The sequence below is a fragment of the Hakea prostrata genome, chromosome 5 (genome assembly GCF_041222555.1).
Source record: "Hakea prostrata isolate BN-2017 chromosome 5, UWA_Hpros_2, whole genome shotgun sequence".
Lineage (NCBI taxonomy): Eukaryota > Viridiplantae > Streptophyta > Magnoliopsida > Proteales > Proteaceae > Hakea > Hakea prostrata.
The window spans coordinates 16599979-16626004 of NC_142604.1; the positions used below are offsets into that span (position 1 = coordinate 16599979).

Here is a 26026-nt window from a genome sequence, read left to right on the forward strand (position 1 = left end):
GCATCACTTTGTCCTATTCTCTGCTGAGAAGTCCCAAGAAGCTGGCAGGAAGGCAAGTCCGAGAAGTGCCAAATCCGAAAAATGCTAGATGATTCTCTTTGGCCCAGATTTCAGCCCATGGACCTAGCCCAATAATATGTTCTGGTTCCTTAGTTCGAACCATTATATTTGACCATAACAGTTTCTAAAACCAAAACTAAGGTAACAAAATAACTAGCAAGAATGTGTTCCTTCCATTACAGCTCACTCACTGTCTTCATCCATCAAACTGTTAAGAAGCTTGTTCTTCTTCAATTGTATTTTTGTGATTGAATTTGAAATAGTCTTCAAATCTGCTATCTTTTGGAGATGATTTCCTATAAGGCCTATAGAATTATAGTCATTTTCATGAGAGTGTTTAGATACTTTCAGTAGAGATGACAATAGCATGTTGCGGGAGATCCTTAGAGTCTATCTTTCTCTTTCTTTTGCTTATGTTTGTCATTTCCTCCAGACTTTGATCCATTGCAATTTTAGACAACAAACCCTACAAATAGATTGGGGGAAAAGTTCAAAATTAGAATTATCATTCCATGAGGGAGACTGTTAAGGAAGATGAATATGAAAAGTGCCATCATTTATAGTTCAACTACCTCTAATGAAGAAAATCTCATGAAACTTTGAAATATAAAACCTAACCTCCACTATAAAATATTGTAGATGGAAGATAAAGCCTCTGAAACTTGTGATGATACTACAATACAATAGAGTAAAGAAATAGTTTAAGAAGTAAAGTAATCCTTCAAAAACCCTTACTCTTTATCGAATTTGTTGAGACTCCAAGCCTTCTTTCTCTTAATTCACCACCTTAGTGTTGCCTCCATTTGCAAAAGTTTTTTGACAAAACCCAAGACAACAGTTCCACATCAAACTAAATAATGGCGTTTGGAGGAAACCCACTTTCACATAGGCTAACTCTGGTGGAATGGTGAAGAAGGTAGTCTTACCCTTCTTCGTTGTTTTGATTCCTTGGTCCCATCCCTTGATCACTAGACCTATTACCAAGAAGATGAGAATCACATCCCTAATGATGAAAATAAAGATTAATGCATCAAAATTCATGTAAGTAATTCATAGCCACACCATTACAGGAGTAGCCAACGAGAGAACATTTAAACAAACTTCGACAGCAATAACCAAGACACTCCAAGAACCAACCGACACTTGAAGTTCACCAGATTTCAATCCCAAGACAATGGATTCCAAATGGCTGGCTTCTTAAGTATCTTGGAAAAACTTAGCATGATGAAACGTATAATCCCAAAAAGTGAACATTGCAAGTGGAATAGGAGAAGAAAATCAGAAAGTGAGAAGTTGATTTGAGGTACAACAATTGACTTATGATTAATCAATACAATAAGATCAGTTAAACTGTGATTGAAACCATGTTGCAATAACAAAATTATAGCAAAGAAAGATTAGATATGTTGAGACTCTATAGTGATAATATAAATTAATAAAAATAAGGATAATTAGGCTCACTTACAAATACTGAGCTTCGACAATTTTGCAATAGGTTATTAATCCAGAAGATCAGTAAAAGCTAGCTTCACCGAGAAAAAAAAAATGAAAAAGCTTGATCTCATAGCTAAGAAAGAAGAAGAAAATAATTTAAAAGCATCTTCATATATGGGCAATGAGTGTTTTATACAACTACCAACTAAGCTTTGATACCACTTTGATGGGAGGCCGAAAAATTTGCTAGTGTAAATTAAAGTAACAAACACAACCATAATGGATCAAGTATTCAACAAACACACCACAACAAACACACAAAAATTTATAATGTGGAAAAACCCGCAAGGGAAAAAACCACAAGACTCTTATTAGAGTCTACCAAACTTCCACTGTCACCAAATGATAACAATAATGGGCATACTGTCAATATTCAATCTCTAGATAACACTAGGCAGTGTTTTTGCTGGAATAAATGTGGGGTGGAAAAAAAGGGGTGTAAAAATTTTTGAAAAATCAAAATTTTCCTTTAAATCTTAAAAGTGTAGTTTGTTTGGTTGCTTGTGGTGAGAAAGTTAAAAACAAGCTTCCTTAAATTAAAGAAACTTGTCTGGTGAGGTGGCAAGCTAACTTTTCCACCCCAAGCCTTTTCAAAACCCCACAAAATGTTTGAAACTTTGTGAAAAAAAATGTGAACAAAAAAGTGGGACCCACAATTAACAATTTTCCACAAATCTTTTCCTTTCCTTTCCTTCTCCCTCACCCCACTACACATGGGGCCCATATATTTTTTTCCCCACCCCTTTTTTCTCACTCCACCTTTGCAAACAAACACAACCTAGAGGAACACAAAGTCACAACTATATCATCAAAGAAATAAAAATTTAAGAGAATGAAGAAAAGTCACTAGAGAGGCTTCTCGTGAACTGCGGTAGAATGATATTCTAACCGTTATATGAAGGGCTAGGTGTCACGACCATTCCCTTCAAATTTCACCTCATTTCGGCAACGTTTCACCGTCAGATTCGTTGGAAAAAACCAGGAAAACCTCACTTTCTTCTCTCTCTCTCTCTCTCTCTCTCCTATTTCTGCTTTTTTCACTATTGTGCGGCAGCAACAGTTTTCAAAAAACCTATTGCTTTTTTTCTTCTTTTAAAAAACCTAGGCCCCCACATATGGTTAATGGGCCAGACCCAATATGTTTCACTACGTTGTGTGTGGAGTTAAGCCTTAAGATCCATTGTTGCCTTTAAACTTTAATCTCTAATTGAAAGTAGATAGTAGAAGACATTGATAACAATATATTCATTTTTCAGTTGTGAAAAAAAAAAAAAAAAAAAAAAAAAAGAAGAAAAGCTAAAGAAAATAAACCTTTAAATTCCCATTCCTTCTCAAAAACTACAAGTAGGCATAAAAATGGATTTTTCCCACAAAAATTCGATCGAAGGAGGAAACCACTGAAGTTGCCCAAAAAGAAATGAGCTGTTCATTTTACCTTTGCCAAGCGTGAATGAATGGTTTTCCCCTATCCCTGCTTGAATCGAATTGGTCATCGAGCAAAGTTCCAGTGTAATGAACTACAAATCAACAAAATCACCAAGATCAACAAACTGATTTGAAAGACGATAGAAATTGTTTTGCATACAACGAAATACCTGTACCAGAGTTGCAGAAATCAAAGTAAGCATTATAGAGAATGAGACGTTTTCAACCTTCCTATCTCACTTCAGGGTTAGCACGCTATGATTTCCCAAATCAAATCAAAATTGATAACAGAATAAAAGAGATGAGTAAAAGAAGAACAGTAGAAGAAGCAAATAAGAGAATTGTTTGTAAGAGGAATGACCAATATGAATGGATAGAGGTTACAAGATTAGGGGAATCCCTAAGCAAATAGTGAGGAGGCATAATCACATAGGGAGAAGAGTGTGTTAGGAGTGAGGAGAGTTTGACATTTTTGCCCTAAAGAAAAAATAAATTACCTAATTTCTAATTGTTATATAAGAAGACATAACGAAGAATAATTAGGACAATATGGACTGATGATGAATTTGTAAAAATAGTAAATTGTCAACTTTACCCTACAAAACAATTGGAAAAGATACAACTCAATAGCTTTATAAGAAGTCTTTTTGCTAAAAAAAAAGGGGAGAATTGTGTCAATGAAAGATTTGTTATTTTTATAAGTATATATACACATGTGCACACTCTACTTAGAGGAGGTTCATGTATTGGGTTGGAATGGATGGGTGGTCTCAGATTGCAAGCCTTGAAAATAAAAGAGATGGGTTCTTCTCCAGTGCTAGGATGGGCTTACAATGGGGTTCCCAAGAAGGTTCTTTTCACCTAGGAGGTCTATTTGCTGGTGTAGGTTAGATGGGAATGGGTTTTGGTATTTCGCCTAATTCCCTGAATCCAAGAGACAATGGTTTGAAGCTTCCATGCATCAACTTATATTTGAAGTATGTATCATCACCGGAATCCGGTTTCAACATCGTGGGGATTCATTCAGAGACTATGTTAGGTGAGGTTGAAGGATCATTGGAAGCATTGAAGAAGAAGAAACAAAGGTACAATGAGCGCTCTTTGGGCAGTGTCACTTTCTGTAAATCAATCTACTCCTTTTGATGTGGGGTTTCTAGTAATGTGGGGTTTTCAACGGGTATAGGAAGAAGATGGGTAAAGGAAGAATCCATCTACCTACCTAGGAGTTTGGTCACTTAAGTGAGTGATAGCATATTTTAGTCCTTTAACTCATACAGGGGTTTATTAGTCACTTGACCAACAAAAGTAACGGTCAAAGAAGTGGGTAACTTGGAATTATGCAAAAACCTAAAGGTGAGCGCCATGAAATTTTGCCCACTTAAATGGGTGATCAAGAATTATAAACCCACTTAAGTGGGCGCACTAAAAAAAACTCCTAAAATTTTCACAAAGTTCCATCCTTTACCCTTTTTAGACATAGAAAGTTTATCTCTCATTCTTACACTGAAATGATCAAACAAACTCAACTTTTTGAACTCGATTGAAAATACAACGTTTTTTCAAAGTCCCAATCCTTCACCCATATAGAGAGGAATTTCCAATCCACATAGTTGAATGTTTGACACTTGTTTGATCTCAAAACAAAATTCACTTTTCCAGAAAAATTTCAAAAATCTATGAATCTAGATCTTCTCTCTCCTTTCCTAAAAAAGAAGATTTTTATTTGTAGATCAGACACTCAAACATCCAACTATGTGAATTAAAATTTTTCCTCTCCATGTGGGTAGATGATCGAAATTTTGTTTCCACTCCTTTTTGTCCACTCCATTTATTCCATCAAACAAAAACTCATAGAAAAAAGAAAGTTTTTTTTATTGGTGCCCACCTTAAGTGGGGATGAAACTCTAGTCTCCCCCCTTAAGTGAGAAATATTATTGGTAACCCACTTTCATAAAAATCAAATATTACTTGTTACCCACTGTAAGTCTCTCTCCTATTTTCTACTAGATTTTGATTTTTGAAATGACAATTTTACCCTTACAGTGTTAAGATGACCATAATGCCCTCTCACTCACACAGTGTCCCTAATCTTTATTCGTGACTCTCACCTCCTTCTCTCTCCCCCTGAACTGCCTTTGCCACTCTCTTCTCTGACTCTGACAACCCTCACCGCTGCAACTCTTCCTCACCTTTGTTATATTTTCCATCCATTTTCTCGGCTTTTCTAATTCCCAACTTTTATTCATCCAAAAAAAAAAAACTTTCTTTCCTGGTGACACCACTGACTCCGCTAATTGGTCTGGTCTTCTTCAGCTCTTCTCTGCAATTCCATGGCGGTTCTCCCTTTTTGTTTGGAGTTAACTATGTATGTTCCTAGGTTCACTTCATCCCCAGTCCTCCATCTTCTGGCAAGCGAAAAATGAAATCTTTGGATTATTCTGGCATCTAAGAAATAAATTTCCTATACCAATATTCTCTATACCCAATAAATTATTCTTTGTTAACATCTAATGGTTTAAAAGTTTAAATAGAAAAGGGTCTTTTTTTAGGTAGAGAAAATGTAGTCATCTCCCCTTAGTTCGTACTTTTATAATAGTAGTATGATAGTATGACAGGATTGTGCTGGTTCTTCTTGCTTTAAAGAAAACAAAACCCTAAATCTTATTAGTCATGAATCTTAATATACTCTTCTTCTTCGTGTTGTTTCATCTAAAAAGTTTCTAATTTTTCTAGGTTTTGTTAATATTTGCAGAAGCAAACACAAGCTCTGGCTTTATAGTTGAAGCTAAAACCACAGCAAGTTGAAGTCTGGTTTCAAAACCGCAGAGCAAAGTACTTTTGACTTGTTCGATTTTTGTTTTTTTGGTCTTTTGGATTTTGAAGTCGGTCTGGCCGGGTCTTCCAGTCTCCTTTGGGGCATGAGAAATTGAAGTCAAGTGTTGCAAGATACTTGGCATTCTTCCACTAGAAAATTGGAATAACTTGTGAACCAACGGTTAGGGTTGTCAGAGTTGGAGAAGAGAGTTTCACGAGAAGTTCAGGTGGAGAGAGAAGGAGGCGAGAGTCATGAATGAAGGTTAGGGGCACTGTGTGTGATTAAGAAGGCATTATGGTCATCTTACCACTATAAAGGGGAAAATTGTCATTACAAAATCAAATTTAACAGAAAAGAAGAGAGAGACTAACAGTGGGTAACTAAGTAATATTTGTTTTTGATGAAAGTGGACTGCCAATAAATATTTCTCATTTATTTTTGTTAATCTAATAATATTTCCCACTTAAAGGTCAGAGTTTTACCCCAACTTAACTTAATTAGGCGCTAAAGCCTGTTTGCAAAGAAGGTTTGGTTTGGGTCACCACTCTCGTGGAGAGTTTCTGATGAAAGCAACAACTCTTTAAAAGAATGGATCACAATGTGGATGAAATTCAACAAATTGGGTAAACAAGATGTAGAATTATTGAAGAGTACTAGTTCCTCTGTCGCATGGTGGTTATGGAAAGCTATAAATGATCGCATAATGGAAGTGAAGAAATGGAACCCACATGAGATAATTAAGAGGGCTATTTATGCTATTGAAGAATTCCGAGCTAATCAAAAGCAGAATAGGTTAATTCCGAGCTAATCAAAAGCAAACTACCATAGTTTTATAGAACATGATGAGATTTTGAAATAAGTAAATAGAGCTAAAGAATTCTCCTTTGTGCATATGCAAAGGTATCCCACTGGCTACATTTGATTGCAAGAGAAATTAGAGGCAAGGAAGAGAAAATTTTCAAACCTACATACGAACTGTTATTTTTAATCTATGTGATCACCAAGAATAAGTTTAAAATTCCACTTAAAAGCCTTCAAATCCCCTTCAACCAAAGGGAGCAATCCAATTTCCCCCCCCCTTCAAACAGTGCCTGAGTAATTTAATCCAAACATAATCACAATAGATTGCTCTTCTTCTGCTTTCAGATCTTGGAATATCATAATACAATGCTGGGATGTTCAATATTAACTTTGCTGCTTGCATGTAACATCAAATGAGCTTGGTAGAGCAGTGCCTTATTAAATGAGTGTAGGAGACCCAGTCAGGCAATGAATCACCTTTCTTCTTGTGATAATAAAGATGTATCCATCCGTTTCATCAAACATGTGGTAGATAAGAGAAATTTGACCACCTTGTATGGTAGAGAGGTATTTATTGAAGCAAAGAGAGATAGATTTATACTCTTTTTAGCTCATCAGCAAAACCAACTTGTGTGTCTACCAGCCTCTGAGCTCCACTAAATAGCACTGGAATGTACATATACAACCTAGAGACACTCTCAAGGGCAATGCAAGAGGCTTCAGTTGTTGAATGTGAGAAACAAAGACAGAAGGGTATTTTTGTCACAAAATTTATCAACCTAATAGTTTTTGTTAAGTTTGTCCTTATTTAATCATTTCTTGAAACCACAGGGGAGCCATATGCAAAAAGAAACTTAAACTAGACTAAAAGTGACCTGGACCAAACCCTAAGGGTCCAGATAAAAATTACCCATATTTTTATTATAAATGTCTCCATTACTTCAATGCCCACCCTTGAATGTCGTATTTCCGTCCTTGTGGCGTGTCTATGTCCGTCTTTGTGGTGTATTAGTTGTAATAGAGGATACATATGTCGTATTCTTTGAGCTTAAATGTTATTGTGGTTGTTACAACCACCTTTCTAAGGGTTTGGGCTCGACCCATTCCTTTATCTAGGATGACCGTGTCTATTGCATGTATAACATTTGGTCAATTTCCACTCCTTAGTTTGGATCGAACCTTGTGTTTCATAGAGTTATCTTTTGTATTTTTTTCTTTTCTTTGCCATGTTTGTAGTTTCTTTTAAGTTCATGAATGAAGCTCTTTAGTTTCGTACCAAAAAAAAATATATATCCACCCTTGAATTAAGACATAATAACAAATTGTTCATTTAAAGATCCCAACAACAGAATAACATCACTTCAATGTCAAAAGCCAAATGGCTAATTAAAGGAGAACCAGTGAACATGCGCGAAAAAGACGTGCGTTTCCCTGTACACTTCAACCTTTGAGAGATTGTTTTTCTTTTGATTTCTATCTCATTGAAATTAACTTTATTCCCCAATTTTGTTTTTATGTTCGGAAAAGGTATTTATTCAGTTTCTGATTCATTTCAAAAAAGTATGGACAAGACTTGATAATATGGGCTTGCTGTGTGCGTCCATGGTTACAAGTTACTTTCACTTTTGTAAGTTAAATCATTTTATCATTACTTTCCATAATTTTATATATATATATATATATATATATATATATATCACAAGTTTGGGGTTAGAATTTGTTGATAGGATTCAAATTTTGAATTTATCAGTCTCTTGTAAATCATAGATGGGGATTAGAGCCACACTCTTTTATCACTTGGCATGTGTACTGGTACGTCTCTGGGTATTACCTAGCCCAGTGCGTAGTCTTCTATTTTAACATATTACTCGGTTTAGATACCTCCCCTCATGCATGTCTCCTTTTTTGTTCAGTATCCCCCCAAGTCTAGGGTTGTCATATCTTATAACAGCAACCAACTCGGACTATGCACTCATAAGCCTATTAGTCATTCACATATAATGGGGGGGGGATTCTCGTGTCCCTTTATGCACCTCGCCTTCTAAGACACCTATGAACCCAACCCTATTATATGCAACCCTACCAATGAATGATCCCTACGACAATATTATGTCCTCTCATGCATCTCGCCATCTTAGATGCCCACCAATCAAATATCGTTGCCGCAAGTCGTTGAGCCTTAATTCCTATGCCAATAAGATTATAACATGTTTAGGTATTCCCAACCATATGCAAGTAGACACCCTAAGTGTACAAATCTAATTTATATGACAATACTAAGGTTCCTAGGGCAATGGTTATGCTACAACCCTAGATCAAGTCCTTGTATAACATTATTATTCTCCTACTCAACCATATTACTTCACAAGTCAACAAAGCATGAATAAAACATGATTCTACGAAAGTTTAGAATATAACATGCATGAAAGCCATACAAGAGCAACATATAAAGCTTTAATGTTAAACATACATAATTGAATTTAATATGATCAAATTACATAGTTGTGCCTCCCCTTTTTATTGTCCCACCTCTTGGAAGTGTGGGGCCTTCACCTATTGCTTTCAATCCATGAATTTCAAGTTCAACAAAAACCCTATTGATCATCCTAAGATACTTCAACCCGGCCTCTAGCGTTTATTCAATCTCAAAACCAACTTTGGTTCTGACAAGCACCAATAGCGTCGTAAAGATGTTCAAGGATACTCTAAAGAACGTGATCACCTACCAAGCCGAGTTACCTACAGAACAACATGTTTCTTTTATTCCCTAAACCTTCTCTACCTTCTCAGTCCATATGGCCTTTCTCATTGTTCAAAGTACAATTTTCTTTAAAAAAAATAACATTTTTCACGTGCCTTTTTAGCAATTCTAATAAATTTTATTCCCATACCACCATACATTGTGCAGCTCCACGTTGGTTTTCGAAAAAAGTATTCTTAAGATATAAATATTTTTTGAATTCGAAGTCCATCTGACTCAACTTAAGCGCTTAGGATATATTTTGCACGAATGACAACAATCTCTAACATTATTTAATAATATTCATTTGATTTTGTGAGAGTAGAAATTATTAAAATAAAATTGAACCAAATTATATTAATGCCTTGACTGAAAACGTTCACATGTGGAACATAAAGAGTTTATTAAACCATTTTGATGATTTTGATGAGAAAGATACCACAATGCATACTCGAGATCCTTCATTACTGGAAACATGGGATTATAGATGTAGGACCAGAGCTAGGGCATCTCTTCTTTTATCTTTTATTTTGTGATTTGATTCTTAAAAGGACACCAAAATTTAGAATTTTAGAACATACAAAGTGATATGGAATCAGATTTAATATTGATGATGTAAATAATATATAACTGATACAGCATTGGTACAATATCTTTTTTTTTCCGAGTGCCATATTGAAAAACTGAATTATATATTTATTATTATGATTATTTTCTTGAATGATATGTATATGATACTAATATCATTCTCCACAACAGATTTTAATTTGCGGCAGTAGCTAGCAGTCAGGATTTTGTCACGTATGCAAAATTGAATCGGACAATTGTGGAAAAATCTGTGGGATATATATGTAAATAGAAATTTTTAATTTTACATTCAAAAGTTTTAAATTTACAAAGTGAAGTCTTCAAATCTACCCGACTTGATTCCCCAATTTCCAAACGCTAGATGCTCTTCCGCTTCACCTCCATCTTCCCCCTCCTCCCTCGGCCATCATCGTCGTTCCACTACCACCACCTACAGCCATTTCTGGGTTTTCAATTCTTAGTTAGGTACAACAAGAAAAATAGAAAGGAGAAATTGGTTTCATCTGAGTAATCTGAAATATTATTTAGGGTTTATTTAACAGTTTATGTTATTTACGGTTTCATATGTTTTTCCTTCACAGTAGTAAATTCCCCCCCCCCCAACATTTTACGATTTTGTTGTCTTCTTAAATTTCCAAAGTGCTTGGTGACCTGATTGGACCTGGAATTTTGGTGTAGGTTCAAATTGTGAAGGGACTTGAAGAGGCTTTTGGGATCAGTGTGAGGAAGAGAACGCACAGTCCATCGCTTCTGTTCAATGTTGCAAATCTATGAGAAACTGTAATTATTGTGGAGTAATTAGGCTTATGAGTGCAAACAAAAAGCTGTGTTAGAAGAAAGTAGAGTTGTTCTAGTGGTGAAACCAACACTTTTTAGTGAAGAGTTTGTGGGTTCGACTCTTGTTGAGGCATATTAATATCCTCATCCCCCAGCTTAATAAGCCCATTTATACCTAAAAAATGAAAAACGTATGGCTGCAGATGGTGGTGGAACAACGATCATGACCGGAGGGAGAGGAGGAGTAAAGGAGCATCAGGGTTTGGAAATTAGACCGGAGGGAGAGGAGGAGTAAAGGAGCATCAGGGTTTGGAAATTAGGAATGGTGGTGGTAGGTGGTGGTGGAACAACGATCATGACCGGAGGGAGAGGAGGAGTAAAGGAGCATCAGGGTTTGGAAATTAGGAATGGTGGTGGTGGAACAACGATCATGAACATAGGGGGTGACCGGAGGGAGAGGAGGAGTAAAGGAGCATCAGGGTTTGGAAATTAGGAATGGTGGTGGTGGAACAACGATCATGAACATAGGGGGAGGGGGAGTGAAGGAGCATCAGGGTTTGGAAATTAGGAATCAAGTCAGGTAGACTTTTAGGGACTTCACTGAGTAAATTTTAAATATTTGAATGTAAAATTATAATTTTATATTTACATATGTATCTCCGCAAGTTATCCCTGTATGATTCAATTTTACTTAGCAAAATTCTAACCGCTTGCAGCTGTTGCTGCAAATTAAAATCCCTCTATAACTATGTGGAGATTGTTTCCACCCAACTTACAGGTAAATTACTGGTATTAAGCCATATGTAAAAGTGAAGGAGAATGAAAGCATGGGTAGGTTCCAGAAAAAAGAGAGAAACCCCACAAGCCTAAAAACCCAAACAGCAAAATCCATTTTAGTGGAAGAAAGTTCCACGAGAAGTCAGGTGAAACTTTCTTCTCTGCTTGGATGTATCAGATTTTCAGAATCAATAAAAAACAAAAGCGCTGGGAACACCACTGAGGGGCTTTGTTACTCATGGTCACAGCACTACAGCTAGCTATATTTTCCTGTTTGTTTAGTGGGCCTTGTAAACGTGGTAAGCTAGGAGTCGGTGAGAACTGGCCCCCAAGATTTCTCCTAATTTCTACGCGTGTTTCTGCAGATTTCTATACCTTCTGTACCTTACAACTCTCTATAAAGATCACAAGCCACTCTTCTTTCTATCACAGTTAGAGGAGTTACACAAAGATGGCCATCTTCCTGAGCTTCTTTTTCATTTTCTTCTCTTCAGCAGCTGCTTGCGACAGATGCCTACACCAATCCAACGCGACTTATTTCTCCTCCTCTGCTCTACTTTCCTGTAAGTTCTTCCTGTTTCTTTACATCAATTTCCCTGATGAATTTCAGTTTCATGAGAAGGAAAAAGGAAGATACCCAGATTTAATTGCTTTGAAATGCTTGATGGGTAATGTTAGTTTTCTTGATTTATCGCAGCTGGTAGTTGTGGGTATGGCTCCTTGGCCTTGGGCTTCTATGGTGGACACTCTGCAGCTGCAGTTGCTTCCGTTTATAGAGATGGAATTGGCTGTGGAGGCTGCTTTCATGTATGTTCACGAAAACCCATAATTTTATTCCCAGATCCCTCTCTGTTTGAATGCTAATCAAGAATTGGAAAATTCTTTTGTTGCAGATACGGTGCAAGAACCAGACCCTGTGTAGCAAAAAAGGGACTAAAGTTATTGTAACTGATCTTAACAAGAACAACAAAACAGATTTCGTCCTCAGTAAGAAAGCATTCGTGGCTATGGCCAGTAAGGGCATGGAAAAACACATTTTGAAGCATGGAGACATCCCTGTGGAATACAAACGGTAGGCATTGTTTGCTTGTTCTTCAATGACTGGACCTTATTTAATTTGATTTTGGTCTTTAGGATTTGTTGATCCAATGGTGCAGGATACCCTGTGAATATAAAAACCAGAATCTGTCTGCGAGAGTGGAAGAGACAAGCCAAAAACCACATTATTTAGCAATCAAGTTTCTGTACCAAGGGGGACAAACTGACATTCTGCTCGTGGAAGTAGCTCAGGTTGGTTCTTCTATTTGGAATGGCATGAGCAGGAGTTATGGTGCAGTGTGGAACACAAGTGATGTTCCGGCAGGAGAGTTGCAGCTCCGGTTGGTGGTTACGGGTGGATATGATGCGAAGTGGGTGTTTCCATCTAAAACCTTGCCGGCTGATTGGAAGGTCGGAGCTATATATGATCTTGGTGTTCAGATCAGTGATGTAGCTCAGCAAGGTTGTGGCACTTGTGATGCTGAGGAGCGGAAGTAGTTGGTGTTAGTGGTTTTGTTCATAGACCATCTAGGTTGATTCGTTTGTTGATTGAATGATGTAAACAACCAACCAAATAAAGAGTTAATTTCAATTTCTTATAAACATCTTCTAGTTTACGTGTAAAACTGTTTTTACATGTTTCAATACTAATAGATTGAATGAAATATGAGCGTTCATACACTAATTTTAGAAATACTTTTCTTGAGCCCGTAATCTGAAAATCTAATTTTCGAGCAAAACCTTATTTAAAGAGCAAAATAGTGAAACTTTGTAAGCAAAAATGCGGTCTTTGCCTTCCCATAAATACAATCTACCCACATTAGGTCGCTAGCTGTACAATGCTCTCATTGTCAGTGGTAGTTTAGGGATCACTTAACAAAGTAAGCAATTAATGATAAATAATATAATGATAAAGTAAGCAATTAATGATAATTTAAAAAAATAGGTAAGTAATTAATCTCTTGTGCCATGTATTTCATTTGGACAATGTATCTACCTATTTATTAGTTGTTTCTTGTCTAGATTGTTTTTTTGGGGTCAACTTCTTGTCTAGATTGAAATTAAGACATATGAGAGATTTCACTTTCCATTTTTAGGGGGCTAGTAGCTTTTTGTATAAAAGAATAACTATTTTATATATACGAGAATAACATAGAGACTTAATGTGGTTCACACAATAATGTGGTTCTCACAATGACTTGACAAGAGATATAGAGTACATTTAATCGGATAAATAAATGGACCCATCGAGTTGGATCATAGCTCTGCTCCCATGACAAATCTCACAAATTGAATTATTCAGGTATGGCTACCAAAGTATGTCAATGCAGATCCATTTTTAATGTTAGTTACAAAAATTTAGGTTACGCATGAATTTTATATTCATAAAGAACCCCATGGGCATGGATCCAACTGCATACCATTGGTTATCATATAAAGAGGGAAATTGTAGCATGTAGACAGTCAAATTGCTCAATTGGTACCACCAACACCTCATAACTTAGCTTAATAATAATAATAAAGCATAAAAGCGGCAAAACGAGCAATGAGATTTTCTTGGCTAAACGATCTTATGTATCTATTATCAAATTTAATTAATTAAATATAGATCATCTAACAAATCACCTAATCTTTTCCCCCATTAGTTTTTTTTTTTTGGTGGCCCATTAGTTGTTTGTTAGTTATTTTAATCTTCTATCAATAGTTGCTATTCCTGTTTTTGCTAGGGCAAAGTTGAATAATAATAATATAATTACTATTGGCCCCCTGTACTTTGATTTTATTACTATTGTATCCCCTGTACTTTTCAAAATTACTAATCCAACCTTCAACGTTGTCTATAATTACTATTGCCCCCCTACCGTTAAGTTCCGTTAGTTAACTGATGATGTGGCATCTTTATATTTTCTCAAAAACCCCAAAACACCCTTATTCTTATCTCTTTATTTATTTACCTTTTTGTCAAGTTACAGTAGTACCCTTAATTAACTGTGGGAAAAAAAAAACTATAATTTGTTTTATTCTTTAATAAAAAAATAAAAATAAAAAACAAAAAATACCAAATAAAGAAAGAATGATTGAATAAAACTCAAATAAAAACCGAAGATGAAGGGAAATCGAATTCAACTCAAATTGGAAACTGAATATCACCTAAAAAAATTCAAAATAAATGAAGTTTAATGAAGGTGGGAAACCAAATCGGATTTGAATTTTGTCCATTTCATTAATTTCAAAATAAATGAAGTTTAAGGTAAAATTGACATTTAATATGGTTTTATAAATAGGATAGAATCGTCTTTTAGTTTCTTAATTTTAATGAAGGGCAAATTAGACATTAAATATTCAAACTTAACGGCAACTTAACACCGTTATAAGGAAGGGGGCAACGACGTCAATAATTTCGTAAAGAAAAGGGTTTTATTAGTAATAAAATCAAACTACAGGGGAGCAACAATAATTATCCCTAATAATAAAATAAAAAACCTCATTGCTCGTTTCTCACAGCCCTCCTTATTCTGTAATAATAAAAAAATAAATAATAATAATAATAATAATAAAATAAAATAAACTCCATTTTCTTCTCTCCTTAGCTTCTTTAAAATAAATTTGTGTTTTCAAAAGATGGCAAAACCTTAGCTATATGAATGATCTAGTTACTTGATGGACAAATTTGAATCTCCTTAAAATTAGAGGCAAACTTCACCTTATATTAAAACTATATGTAAGAAATACTCCTTTAACATATAAGCTGGCCTAAACAAACCTCTGTCACTCATTAAAAATAAATAAATATTTTATTCTATTACATTTACACTCGTTATGTTTTAAGTTATTTAAAAACTGTATTGTTGGAATAAGAGGGTTAAGTGATTAATCAGGATATATTATATTTTTTAAGATTTTCAATATATTATCCTCCTTTATTTCAAACCCTAAATAGAGAAAGAAAAGAAAACGATGAAAACTTTGTAATTGCCTTTGGTTCAAGTTTTGAGTATCAAATTCTTAATGTACATGATGTAGGCAGTCACCCATGATGTTGGTTGTGAATTTTTTTTATTATAACTACTTCTTTTATAAAAAGAATATTCAAAAATATTCTTTTTTTAATCAGTTTCTTAAAAAGTCAATTCACCCTTAAAATTGATTAGCTTTTGTTTATATTTTTATTTTAATATTTTTAAAACTTAAATTAAATTTCACTAAGGATGAATATGTCACTCTATAATTAAACTAACGGTATTAGGCACATAAATAGAATAAATTTTAGAGGGCGTAAATGTAATTGTTTTCTGATATCCTTAAGATGGGTTCCTTATCAGGTGTTGCAGATTCGCTAAGCTTGACATTAAACCAAGAACTTCTGATGGAGGTTGTGGCTCTTGGAAAGGTTAAAGTGAAGGCCAAACAAATTGAGAAAGATGGAAAGGTTGAGGAGATAGATCACATGATTGCTCTTGTTACCTAGATGCATGACCGCCATGTCTAAATTAAGCAATTGCAGAGCAATAACCCTGTCTCCATCCCCCACAGACTTCCACTGTCCTCTTTCCTAGCAGCTGATGACAAATCACAATTATATCCTGATTAAAACCTTTGAGTAGGCTTCCACCGGAAGTGCATTGGTGTGAGTGAAACAATGTGAATGAATAATCTCGAGAAGAGCTTATTTGGCAAAAGACTAATGCTTCCACATAAGAAGTCACAGTTCATATCCCTTTGGGGCCAGGGGTGAAGCCCTAGTTTATATTTAAATTATATATAACAGCTAGCCTCTGAGGAGTAGTCAGTAAGCTGGCCTAGGCGAATCTCAATTCTCACTTAAAAAAAAAGAACAATGTGAAGTTGCCTTCCTAGCCTTGCAATGTCAATGAGCTTAAATCAACCCACAAACTCTACTTGCCCATGCTCATTTATTCAGGTGCCATAGACTCGCACATCCCACTACAGTTAGTTCGGTCGTTCTTCTACTAGGAGCAACCATGCAGCAAGGTCCATGGGTTCACCAAATAAGAGCTTTGTGTCGTCTAATGGGTTCCATCCAGTGGCGGAGCCACGTTGGGACCGGAGGAGGCCATGGCCCCCGGATTTTTGAAATTGTAAATATCCTTGTTTTTTTTTCTTATTTCTCTATCTTTAAATGTGAAATACTACTATTTGGCCCCCCTCCAAAAATTAAAAATAAAAATTTAAGATAAAGATGATGGGTACAAATGTCATTCATAATCTTTATATCATTAAATCCCTAATTTTAAGGAATAAAATGTTAAATTCTAATTAAAAACTAACTCAGGATCCATGAATTTTTCCTTATATATTCTCTCATATTTTCATTTCTATTTATTCTTTCATGAATCTCCTCTTTTATTCCTATTTTTTTCTCACACATCTCACAAAATATTGAAGTAGTTAGTAAACTTTGGAATTTTTCTAAATTTTCTCCACATTAGGTATTCACTCTCTCTTTCTCAAATTATTCATTTCTCTCTCTCACACACTCACACGAATTTTCTATTAATTTACCTAATTTTTAATGTAGACTCCACATTAAAATATAATAATATATTCTTAGATAGGACCTACAGTGGGCCCCACAATGGCCCACATTCGCGCCCCCCCCCCCCATGTTCAATCCTGGCTCCACCCCTGGTTCCATCTAAAGGAAACTTCTTTTTCACATCCCCATCCAGCATTTGAAGGTGAAAATGGAAGTAGATTTAAATTGGATGTTTGCAGAACTTTGGATTTGTATCCAATTTTTAGATTGACCTAGTTAAACATACTTTGATGGTGACTCTGATTATTCAATTTCATGCATTGGCTCGTTTACCTATTTGGAGTATTATTTAAAAGTCTATTGTAGGTCACTGTGAGATTCGGAGTTTTCAACTTCTTGTTTTCTGATGAGAGTTTCGTAAAATTATTTTTGGATTTTGTGGAAGAATTATATTGTAAGTTTCTTCTATACATAGTAAAAGTTTCTTTAAAAATAAAAAAATAAAAAAAAACATTGATACGAACCATCTGCTTCAACAATTGATTTTCAAACACAGTGTGGTATTTTATCACCCAAATACTCTTCCCTTCTTTAGGGTTTACTTGAATTTAACCATCATGTAACAACCTCAATGTATAGTGATTTTCCAATTACCTCTTTGATTAATAGAGGGGTTCCACCATTGGGGTGCATTTTTCTTTTTAAATGTCAAAATTAAAGTGGCCAAACAGGTTTAGTTAGGGTCCATTAAGTAGGAGAAAAACAGGGCCAGTGAAGGCCATAAAAGGTTAATCAGGGTCTTAATCGCCGAACAGAGTCAATTAGGGCCAAATAGCCCCAATCAAGGCCAAACGAGGAATCATCAAGGCTAATCCGAGCCCATTCCAGCTCAATTAAAGTCAATTAGGCTGCTTGGGCTAGGCTGAGTTCAATAAGGTTGGGCCAGATTTAGACATCAACCCTACATTAGGATTAGGTGGGCCCGGACTTAGCTAAAGTGTGTCAGGGTTGGGTTGAAGTTTAGAAAGACACCCCCTTTAATCTAATCATGTATTTTTTTTTATTGCATTTCACCAAAAAGGTGTTAAAAAGGAAATAAATAAATAGAAAAGAAAAAGAAGAAGAAATATTACGTGGATTTGAGGATAAATCAAGATCAGTTTGTGCTGTAATAAAGATGGTATAATAAGCCAATGCAGAGCTGTTCTAGTGGTAAAACCAACACTTTTTACTGAAGAGGTCAAACTAGGCCTGTAAACGGACCGGATTCGGCTTGGATACACTAGTATCCGAATCCGAATCCAATTAGCAAATCCGCACCGAATCCCGCAAAATTTGGAAAGCACCGATCCGAACGAAACTTATCGAATATCCGATAATAATCCGATCCAATAAGCAATTATCCAAATTAGAATCCGGTTGCTTAGCGGACGGATACCGATATTTTCCGGTAAGAAATTTTTCGGATACGGATACCCTTAAACGAATACGAATGCGAATTCGGAAGCGGATTTCAGCTATCCATTTACAGGTCTAGGTCAAACCCTATTTCTTCTTGACATGACCTCTATTTATCAAAATTTTGCTATTTAAGTCTTCATATCTAATTTTCCAAAAATCCAAAATTTTACTCTCATTTTTCTTTGGTATTTTGAATATTCAAATTATCCCTCATTAAGCCTTTAGGTAAAACTTTTAAGGGTAATTTTCATCTAGATCTCCTAAGGTTTGGTCTATATTATTTTTAGTCCAAAAAAACTGAGACTTTGCATCTACCTCCCTTATACTATAGAAAAAGTCAATTTAAGGACAAATTATTGTTTTTATGACAAATTTGTCCTTATTTTTTTTTCTTTTTTAAATTTTCATTTAGACCTCTGAGGTTTGGTGTATGTCATTTTTAGTCAAAAAAAAAGCTGAGCATTTGCCTTCTTGTACTATAAAAAAAAGTCAATTTATGATAAATTATCACTCTTATGACCAATTTGCCTTCATTTTTTTTTTCTACTTTAAATTTTTACATACACATCCCTACTTGCCATGAAACTCGTGAATCCCCTTTTAATTCAAAAATTATAGAAAAGTCTTAGAATTCAAATAAATTTTAAATATGACCAAAATACCCTTATATGTTAAAATGACTCTAGTACCCTTAGCTTAAACCCTACCAAAAAAAAAAACCAAAACAATTCAGATTTGAAAGATGAAACTAGATGGCAATTCAATGGGGAATCCAAGCCCATTAGTGTAAGAGGAAATTTTAGGAATGAAGATGGTAAAATGTCCAAGCATTTTAGATCCTTTTTAGAGAGAAGAACAAATTTTGAAGCAGATATGCAAGGCAATGGTAGAGTTGGAATGACAAAAAGATGTTTTTACAAAGAATTCCGGTGGAATGTGACTTCACCACTTTCCTTTTTTTGAGACAAAGATGGTGACAACCTATAGATCACCTTTTCTTTCTTTCTTTTTTTCTCCTCTTTTTTTGGATACGCATAAATTACCTTAGTTTAACGTCAATCTGATTGTAGATTATCTAACATCATCGACTATAAAGTTGTGGTCTTCACAACAAATTAATAGGCGGCCATCGCTTATCATACGAGAGACAATAATTGTTGTTTTGTAAGTTCCTCTTCCATATTGATAAATGATAATCATACGTCCATGGCCAAATATACTATTTTTTTTTTTTTTTAAACCTTAAGACAAATGACCTATAGCTAAATAAAATAATTAAAAAAAAAACAATATTCTAAAGTCCATTTTAATTGCATTATTGGTATTATTGGTACACTTTATTTCTTTCCGGCTGAGATGAGAGAAAACCAAACCACTCCCCTAAGGTTGTGCCACGGAATATACTCGGAGAGAGATGGTTTAGGTGGAAACATGGATCTACAAGGTTGTCTCTTTTCTGATTATATTCTCTCGAATTTGTAGTTATATGAATGTATATAGCTGTTGCCGTGTTGCGTTTCTGGTGCAATTATTCTTGCTTGAACAAAGGGAAATATGGACTTTCTGGTGCAACAATGCAACCCCAGTCAATTCTTCAAGATCACTTCACAGTTCACACACATTCCTTTCTTCATCGTTATTTTTGTGATGAAGTGATTCTTAAGAAAATCAAAATTTGGCATCAGCAATTTGACGAACGCTTAATCGGCACAAACTTTCTGACCCAAAAATAATAATAGTAATAAAATCTGTGCAAAACTTAGTACTTAAATTGCTTGATGAGGTTGACCCATGATCCATGGATCCAAGGCTCTTTTCTCATCTAACAATTACAGCCATAGGCCCCAGAGCCACAGAACAATTGGATTGGAACGACAGCTAAGAACCTAAATAGATAAATTGATAAGATGGAACAAAGTTCAGTGAGTAGTCAATGGTGGAAGCTTCGTCTTTTGCATGGACATCTCATAAACAATAAGCAAAAGCACTCATAACGCCACTGAAGAAGTGCCATTGTTGCTCACAGCATTACAGCAGGACAGCTGTTCTCCTGTTTTCCTGTTCTGTGGACTTTCTGCGCGTGCTCGGTAGGAGAGTCGGTGAGGAATGGCCCCCAAAAGTTTCCTTTCTCCGCCGCGTTTGAACAGATTCCTGCCCCTTTAATTTCCTGTACGCCTTTGATTCGCGCCTCTCTATAAATTGTTAATGAGCCACTCTTCCTTCTATCATAAGCAGAATCAGACAAAGAATCAAAGATGGCAATCTTCTTGTGCGTCCTTTTCATTCTTTTCTCATCTGCAGCTGCTTGCGACAGATGCGTGCATCAATCCAAAGCGACATATTTCTCCTCCTCTGCTTCTCTTTCTTGTAAGTTCTTTATGTTTCTTTTCATTTTTCTCCCAGATAAGTTGCAATTTTTGAGGAATGGGTGCAGACCCAGATGAAATTGCATTAAAATTCTTGATGGGTAATGTTTATTTTCTTGATTAACCGCAGCTGGTAGTTGTGGGTATGGCTCCTTGGCCTTGGGCTTTTATGGTGGGCACCTTGCTGCTGCTGCTGATTCCATCTATAGAGATGGAATTGGCTGTGGAGGCTGCTTTCAGGTATGTCTGATCAGCTACGGAAAAAATCAATTAATTCTTCAATAAGCTACCGATCCATCTCTGTTTTGATTGCTAGTGGAGTAATTGGGGGTTTTTCTTTTCTTGCAGATAAGGTGCAAAAACAAGGCCCTGTGTAGCACAAAAGGTACTACAGTTATTGTAACTGATCTCAATAAGAAAAGCCAAACAGATTTCGTTCTCAGTGGCAGAGCATTCATGGCTATGGCCAATAAGGGCATGGGAAAAAACATTCTGAAGCTTGGAAATGTCCCAGTGGAATACAAACGGTAAACAATGCTTTCTTGTTCTTCATTAAGGAAGCAAAATTAAATGATCTGAGTGGACCCTTTTTAGTTTCTGGGCATTGATTATAAACATTGGATTTGTTGATGAATGTTGCAGGGTACCCTGTAATTATCCAAACCAGAATCTGTCTGTAAGAGTGGAAGAAACAAGCCAAAAGCCACAGAATTTAGCAATCAAGTTTCTGTTTCAAGGTGGGCAAACGGACATTATGGGTGTTGATGTGGCTCAGGTGGGTTCTTCAGGTTGGAATTACATGAGCAGGAGTTATGGGGCAGTGTGGAACACAAGTAGGGTTCCGGCTGGAGCTTTGCAGCTCCGGTTGGTGGTGACAGGAGGGTATGATGGGAAGTGGGTGTGGGCACCAAAAGTCCTACCGGCAGATTGGAAAGCCGGAATTGTATACGATACCGGTGTTCAGATCAGTGATATAGCCCAAGAAGGTTGTAGTTCTTGTGATGATAAGGAGTGGAAGTAGTTGCCTTGTACATAAGAGTGCTGCTGTACTCCTACATTAAGTAGCTTGATTCGATTGTTTATTAAATGATATAAATTTCTTCTTGTAAACAAGTTCTCATTTATGTAACTCAGAATTAAAAAATCCTTTATTTCCTCATCTCCGACCCTTAGATTAAGGAGTCCATAAACAATCATTTAAACTTTTTTTATCCCCCCCCCCCCCAAAAAAAAAAAAAAAAAAGGAAATAATCCTTACCTCTTTCTGGCGATATTTTTTTCCCTCTTGCCCTTTGAGTCTCCGTCCCTTATGAGCTAAACCCCCTCCCTTGGGGGGGGGGGGCTAGTCGGTATTTCACCATGTAACTTGAAAACGCTGGGTTGGGGGTTGAGGATGAGCAATTGATCATTTAATGTGCCTCTTTGCTATAGTGATAGATTTCCACCATATTGATGCTTACCAATCGAATTCATATTCTCTTGACTCTGTTGAAGGTTTCCTACCGTTTCCTCTCCAGTCTTTAGTCAGCTATACGGATTGAATCTCCCGCTAAGACAAGACTACAATTTATTGCAAAATTAACTCTTACCTACTCTTCTAAACACTCCTAAATCATGCTCTGTTTCTTTCCTTTTTTTACTCTGTTCTATTGCTGAGATTGTGCTATGTATATTGTTCTTTTGCAGGTTTCTAAAGTGCGATCTTCATAAGGCTCTTTCGTTTTCACCTCTTTTACTGTCGGTGCTTGATAGTTGATGGACTAACTGTGTACACGGGTGCAATGAAGAGAAACCCAAGTTCAACTGGCTCTCGTTTTCAGGACTCTAGATAGCATCCTGCTCCGTCCTACTCCAATAGATTGGTGGGTCATGAGTATGAAAGGCACTCTTCCAGGGACTCCCATAGGGGCTTTTCTTCTTCAAGCATCGTGGCTTTTCTTCTTCAAGCATTGTGGGGTGGAAGGAATTCGGTTCAACAACCAAGCAATCCAACGCTTCAGCAAGATGTTTGGATTCAACAACTCTGTTTGGTATGGTGATTGAAGAACATTAAGAGCAAATTTCTGAGGTATGCCAAAGATTGGTTGATCTTTGGGTATTGTTGGGGGCTATTGACATCTCGTTCATTGAAAGGGCTGGGTTTCGTGCAACCTTTGTGTTGGAAGTCAATAGGAATGAAGTCTTATCCATGGCACCGTGGTGGGTGGAGAAGAAGCTTATGCATCTCGCTCTGAATCCTATCCCGGATTACAACAGCAACCAAGTGAAGCCTCCGTTGCCAGTTTGGATCCAACTGCAAGACATCCGGTTTGATTGCTTCGAGTACGGTATGATACTTAAGGCTGCAAATGAAATTGGAAAAGTGGTAGAACTACAGCTTGAAGTGGCAGGAATGGGGTTACCTGAAGGCTCAGCTAGGGCGAAGGTTATGTTGAACATCAACATTCCAGTGAAGCTGTATGCTTTTATTATAAACAAAAATGATGAATGGGTCCATGTGAAGCCTGCAGATGAATTTCTGTTTATCTGTGAGGAGTGTGGAAGAATTACTCACCCAACTACTCGATGTCCTTTGGCTGAAGATACAACTATGTCTTTGCCTCAATGTGGGGCGAAAATCTATCAGAAACTAACCACAGAACCGATAAAATTCGGGAACAACCGAATCCTTTCTTCTTTTTCATTGGAAAATCTCTACAAAATCAATGCTTCGGTTGAGGAATTTCCTTATGAAAGCAAAAGGAACTCGTGGGAGGGAAGCACCCGGGTGGAGAAGACTAGGGCCTCGAAGACACAGGGTCTGAAAGAAGCTGAAAAAAGTGGGAAGAGAAACTATAAAATCAAAATAATAAATCAGAAGGCTGATTCGAAGGCTGAACTGAAGGGGAAGAAAGGCTCTGGGGAAGAAGTGGTGATGGTAGGTGAGTCGATGATCGATGGAAAATTGAAAGTGAAAGAAAAAGAAAATGAAAAAGAACACGATCATTTACTTGAACAAAATGAAGGCTTGGTTGTCAAGGATACAAAGGAATCTGGTTTGAAGATTCAGAGCAGAATTATGGTTGAAGAGTCTGGTTTGAAGACTTAGATCTTTAGCTCACTTCCTGAGCTAGTGTTTGATATGGAAAACATGGGAAATCTGGACATAGGACTTGATGTCCTTAATGAGAAAAAAGAAGATTTTAATGGTAATGTTGAAAAATCGGTTTTCTTAGAAGGAAAAACGTATGGAAGTTGATGAATCCATCGCACCAAGTGATACAAAACCGGTTTTGTTGGGGAAAATTTTAAAGGCACTGGATCAGCTAGAACAAGTTGAAAGGGTTACAATTCAGAATTTGCACACTAACTCAATCACTTTCAATCCAAACCATAAAGATACAAAAGGGGGAAATGAGGGCTCGAAAATGAGGGTTTCGAAAGCTCCAGCCTTTGTTGATGCTTGTTCACAAACTGAGGATGCTGTCTAGCCTATTGAGGAGAACAGGGACCATGCTGAACTTGGTGTTTCAATCATTCGTAAACGGCGCAGGAATTCTCCCAACTACATGCAACTCCCACCCATTGATCGGTTCGATCTTTTTCTGGATTCACTTCTAAGAGAATCTTCTGACCCAACCTCTTTACTTTGGATTGTGGGGAAATCTATCGAGGCACATTTTCTAATCAACGCTAATCCAATGATACCCACTCAACAAATGGCACAACCCACGCAACCCCTGCAAACTGGTTTTCAGGACATGGTGATGAACACTGATTCTGGCATCCCCCAAGTCTTTCCTTATCACAAATACTCTAAATTTTTTGACTTATGTATTGTGCTTTTCATTTCAATCCTTGCAATCATGAATAGCTAGCTTAAAAAACTCAAACCCAAATCTAGAAATAGATTTTATGCTTAACTGTTGACCCTGCTTAATTTCAATTTGTTTCGTTTCTTGCTTGTGTCTATTCCCTTCATACATTTCCATGTGGTGTAAAGGAAAAACTTATTGTTACCTTTTCTTTAATTCCCCTTTCCTTTTCCCTATCCTGATTTATAGTAAACTTTATTTTGTCCATAAGTGGTGTGTGGAGTGGTTTGATTGGTGGAGGAATCTTGTTGTGGCTCTTTATATTGTTCATTCGAACAATATGAAATTCTTGTCTTGGAATGTGAGAGGGATTAATGGCACATTCACACAACTTTACATCCAAAAATTGTTGCTAAAACATAATCCGGATCTGGTGTTCCTTTGTGAAACAAAATGTAGGGATCATAATGAACTTTTCTCAAAAAAGCGGAATATTTTGTCAAGGTATAGTATTGTGGGACATATGGCAAGTAGTGGATCAAAAGGGCTGAAGGGTGGAATTATAGTGTTGAAAGCAAAAGATTTCAAATCTAAACTAATTTCTTCACAGCCTTCAGCCCTTCTAATCCATTGCTGGATGAATAATTTATCATTTATCGTATGCTTTATCTATGCCCCTCCCAAGTATTCGGATCAAAAGATCTTCTGGGAGGTATTGGCATCTTTAGTTCAAAACCTTTCCGAACCTTTTGTAATCATGGGGGACTTCAATGAATTGCTGGAGACTAAAGATAAGGTTGGGGGGGATGTTTAGGCCTTTTGGGGCTTTGTCGGTTTTGAAATCTCTCATTAATGATGAGAGTCTAAGTGAAATTTCTGCCATTGGATGCCCGTACACTTGGACAAATAGACAAAGACCCCCTAATTTGGTTAAGGAAAAATTAGATCGGGTCTTTTCCTCATCGAAATGGATAAGTTGTTTTCCTAACCAACGGATGGAAAGACTTCCAGCTGTTGGCTCTGACCACAACCCCTTAATCTTGCTCCCTCTTTCTGATGGGGATTTCAAAAGGAAATTGTTCTATTTTCAAAATGCTTGGATATCCCATCCTAGATTTTCGATGGATCTTCAATCAGCCTGGATTAAAAATTCACCCTCTCCCTTTCATGTCAAATTAGCCAATATGACTCGATTCCTACAACACTGAAACAACTCGGTTTTTTGCCGTGTGGACAATATTTTTGTTCGTATTTCAATGGAAATCGAGCTTCTTGAACAAGGGCCTAATCCTGACTGGGAGGGAATTAGGGTAAGAAAAACAACTACTTGATTGGGCTATGGAGGCGGAGGAGATGTTTTGGTTTCAAAAGTCCCGGGGCATGTACATCTCT

General features: G+C 36.4%; 2 protein-coding genes across 2 annotated transcripts; both read left to right on the forward strand.

The window, feature by feature from the left end:
• The first annotated feature begins 11730 nt into the window (after window positions 1-11730).
• On the forward strand, window positions 11731-13182 carry LOC149015469 (expansin-like A2). The gene is made up of 4 exons (XM_089155036.1): window positions 11731-12040; window positions 12175-12284; window positions 12371-12549; window positions 12635-13182. The coding sequence occupies exons 1-4, from the start codon at window positions 11929-11931 to the stop codon at window positions 13011-13013; spliced, it is 780 nt and encodes a 259-aa protein (XP_089011162.1). The 5' UTR covers window positions 11731-11928; the 3' UTR covers window positions 13014-13182.
• Window positions 13183-20298: 7116 nt separating this feature from the next.
• Window positions 20299-22029, forward strand: LOC149015470 (expansin-like A2). Its single transcript, XM_089155037.1, has 5 exons — window positions 20299-20573; window positions 20710-20841; window positions 20971-21080; window positions 21189-21367; window positions 21483-22029. The coding sequence occupies exons 2-5, from the start codon at window positions 20730-20732 to the stop codon at window positions 21859-21861; spliced, it is 780 nt and encodes a 259-aa protein (XP_089011163.1). The 5' UTR covers window positions 20299-20573; window positions 20710-20729; the 3' UTR covers window positions 21862-22029.
• Window positions 22030-26026: the final 3997 nt, after the last annotated feature.

Excerpts from the sequence above, each read along its gene's own strand:
- LOC149015469 (XM_089155036.1), top strand. The coding sequence starts at position 11,929 with ATGGCCATCTTCCTGAGCTTCTTTTTCATTTTCTTCTCTTCAGCAGCT. Across the intron at positions 12,285-12,370 it reads GCTGTGGAGGCTGCTTTCAT|ATACGGTGCAAGAACCAGAC; the intron begins GTATGTTCACGA and ends CTTTTGTTGCAG. Across the intron at positions 12,550-12,634 it reads ATCCCTGTGGAATACAAACG|GATACCCTGTGAATATAAAA; the intron begins GTAGGCATTGTT and ends CCAATGGTGCAG.
- LOC149015470 (XM_089155037.1), top strand. The coding sequence starts at position 20,730 with ATGGCAATCTTCTTGTGCGTCCTTTTCATTCTTTTCTCATCTGCAGCT. Across the intron at positions 20,842-20,970 it reads CTCCTCTGCTTCTCTTTCTT|CTGGTAGTTGTGGGTATGGC; the intron begins GTAAGTTCTTTA and ends GATTAACCGCAG. Across the intron at positions 21,081-21,188 it reads GCTGTGGAGGCTGCTTTCAG|ATAAGGTGCAAAAACAAGGC; the intron begins GTATGTCTGATC and ends CTTTTCTTGCAG.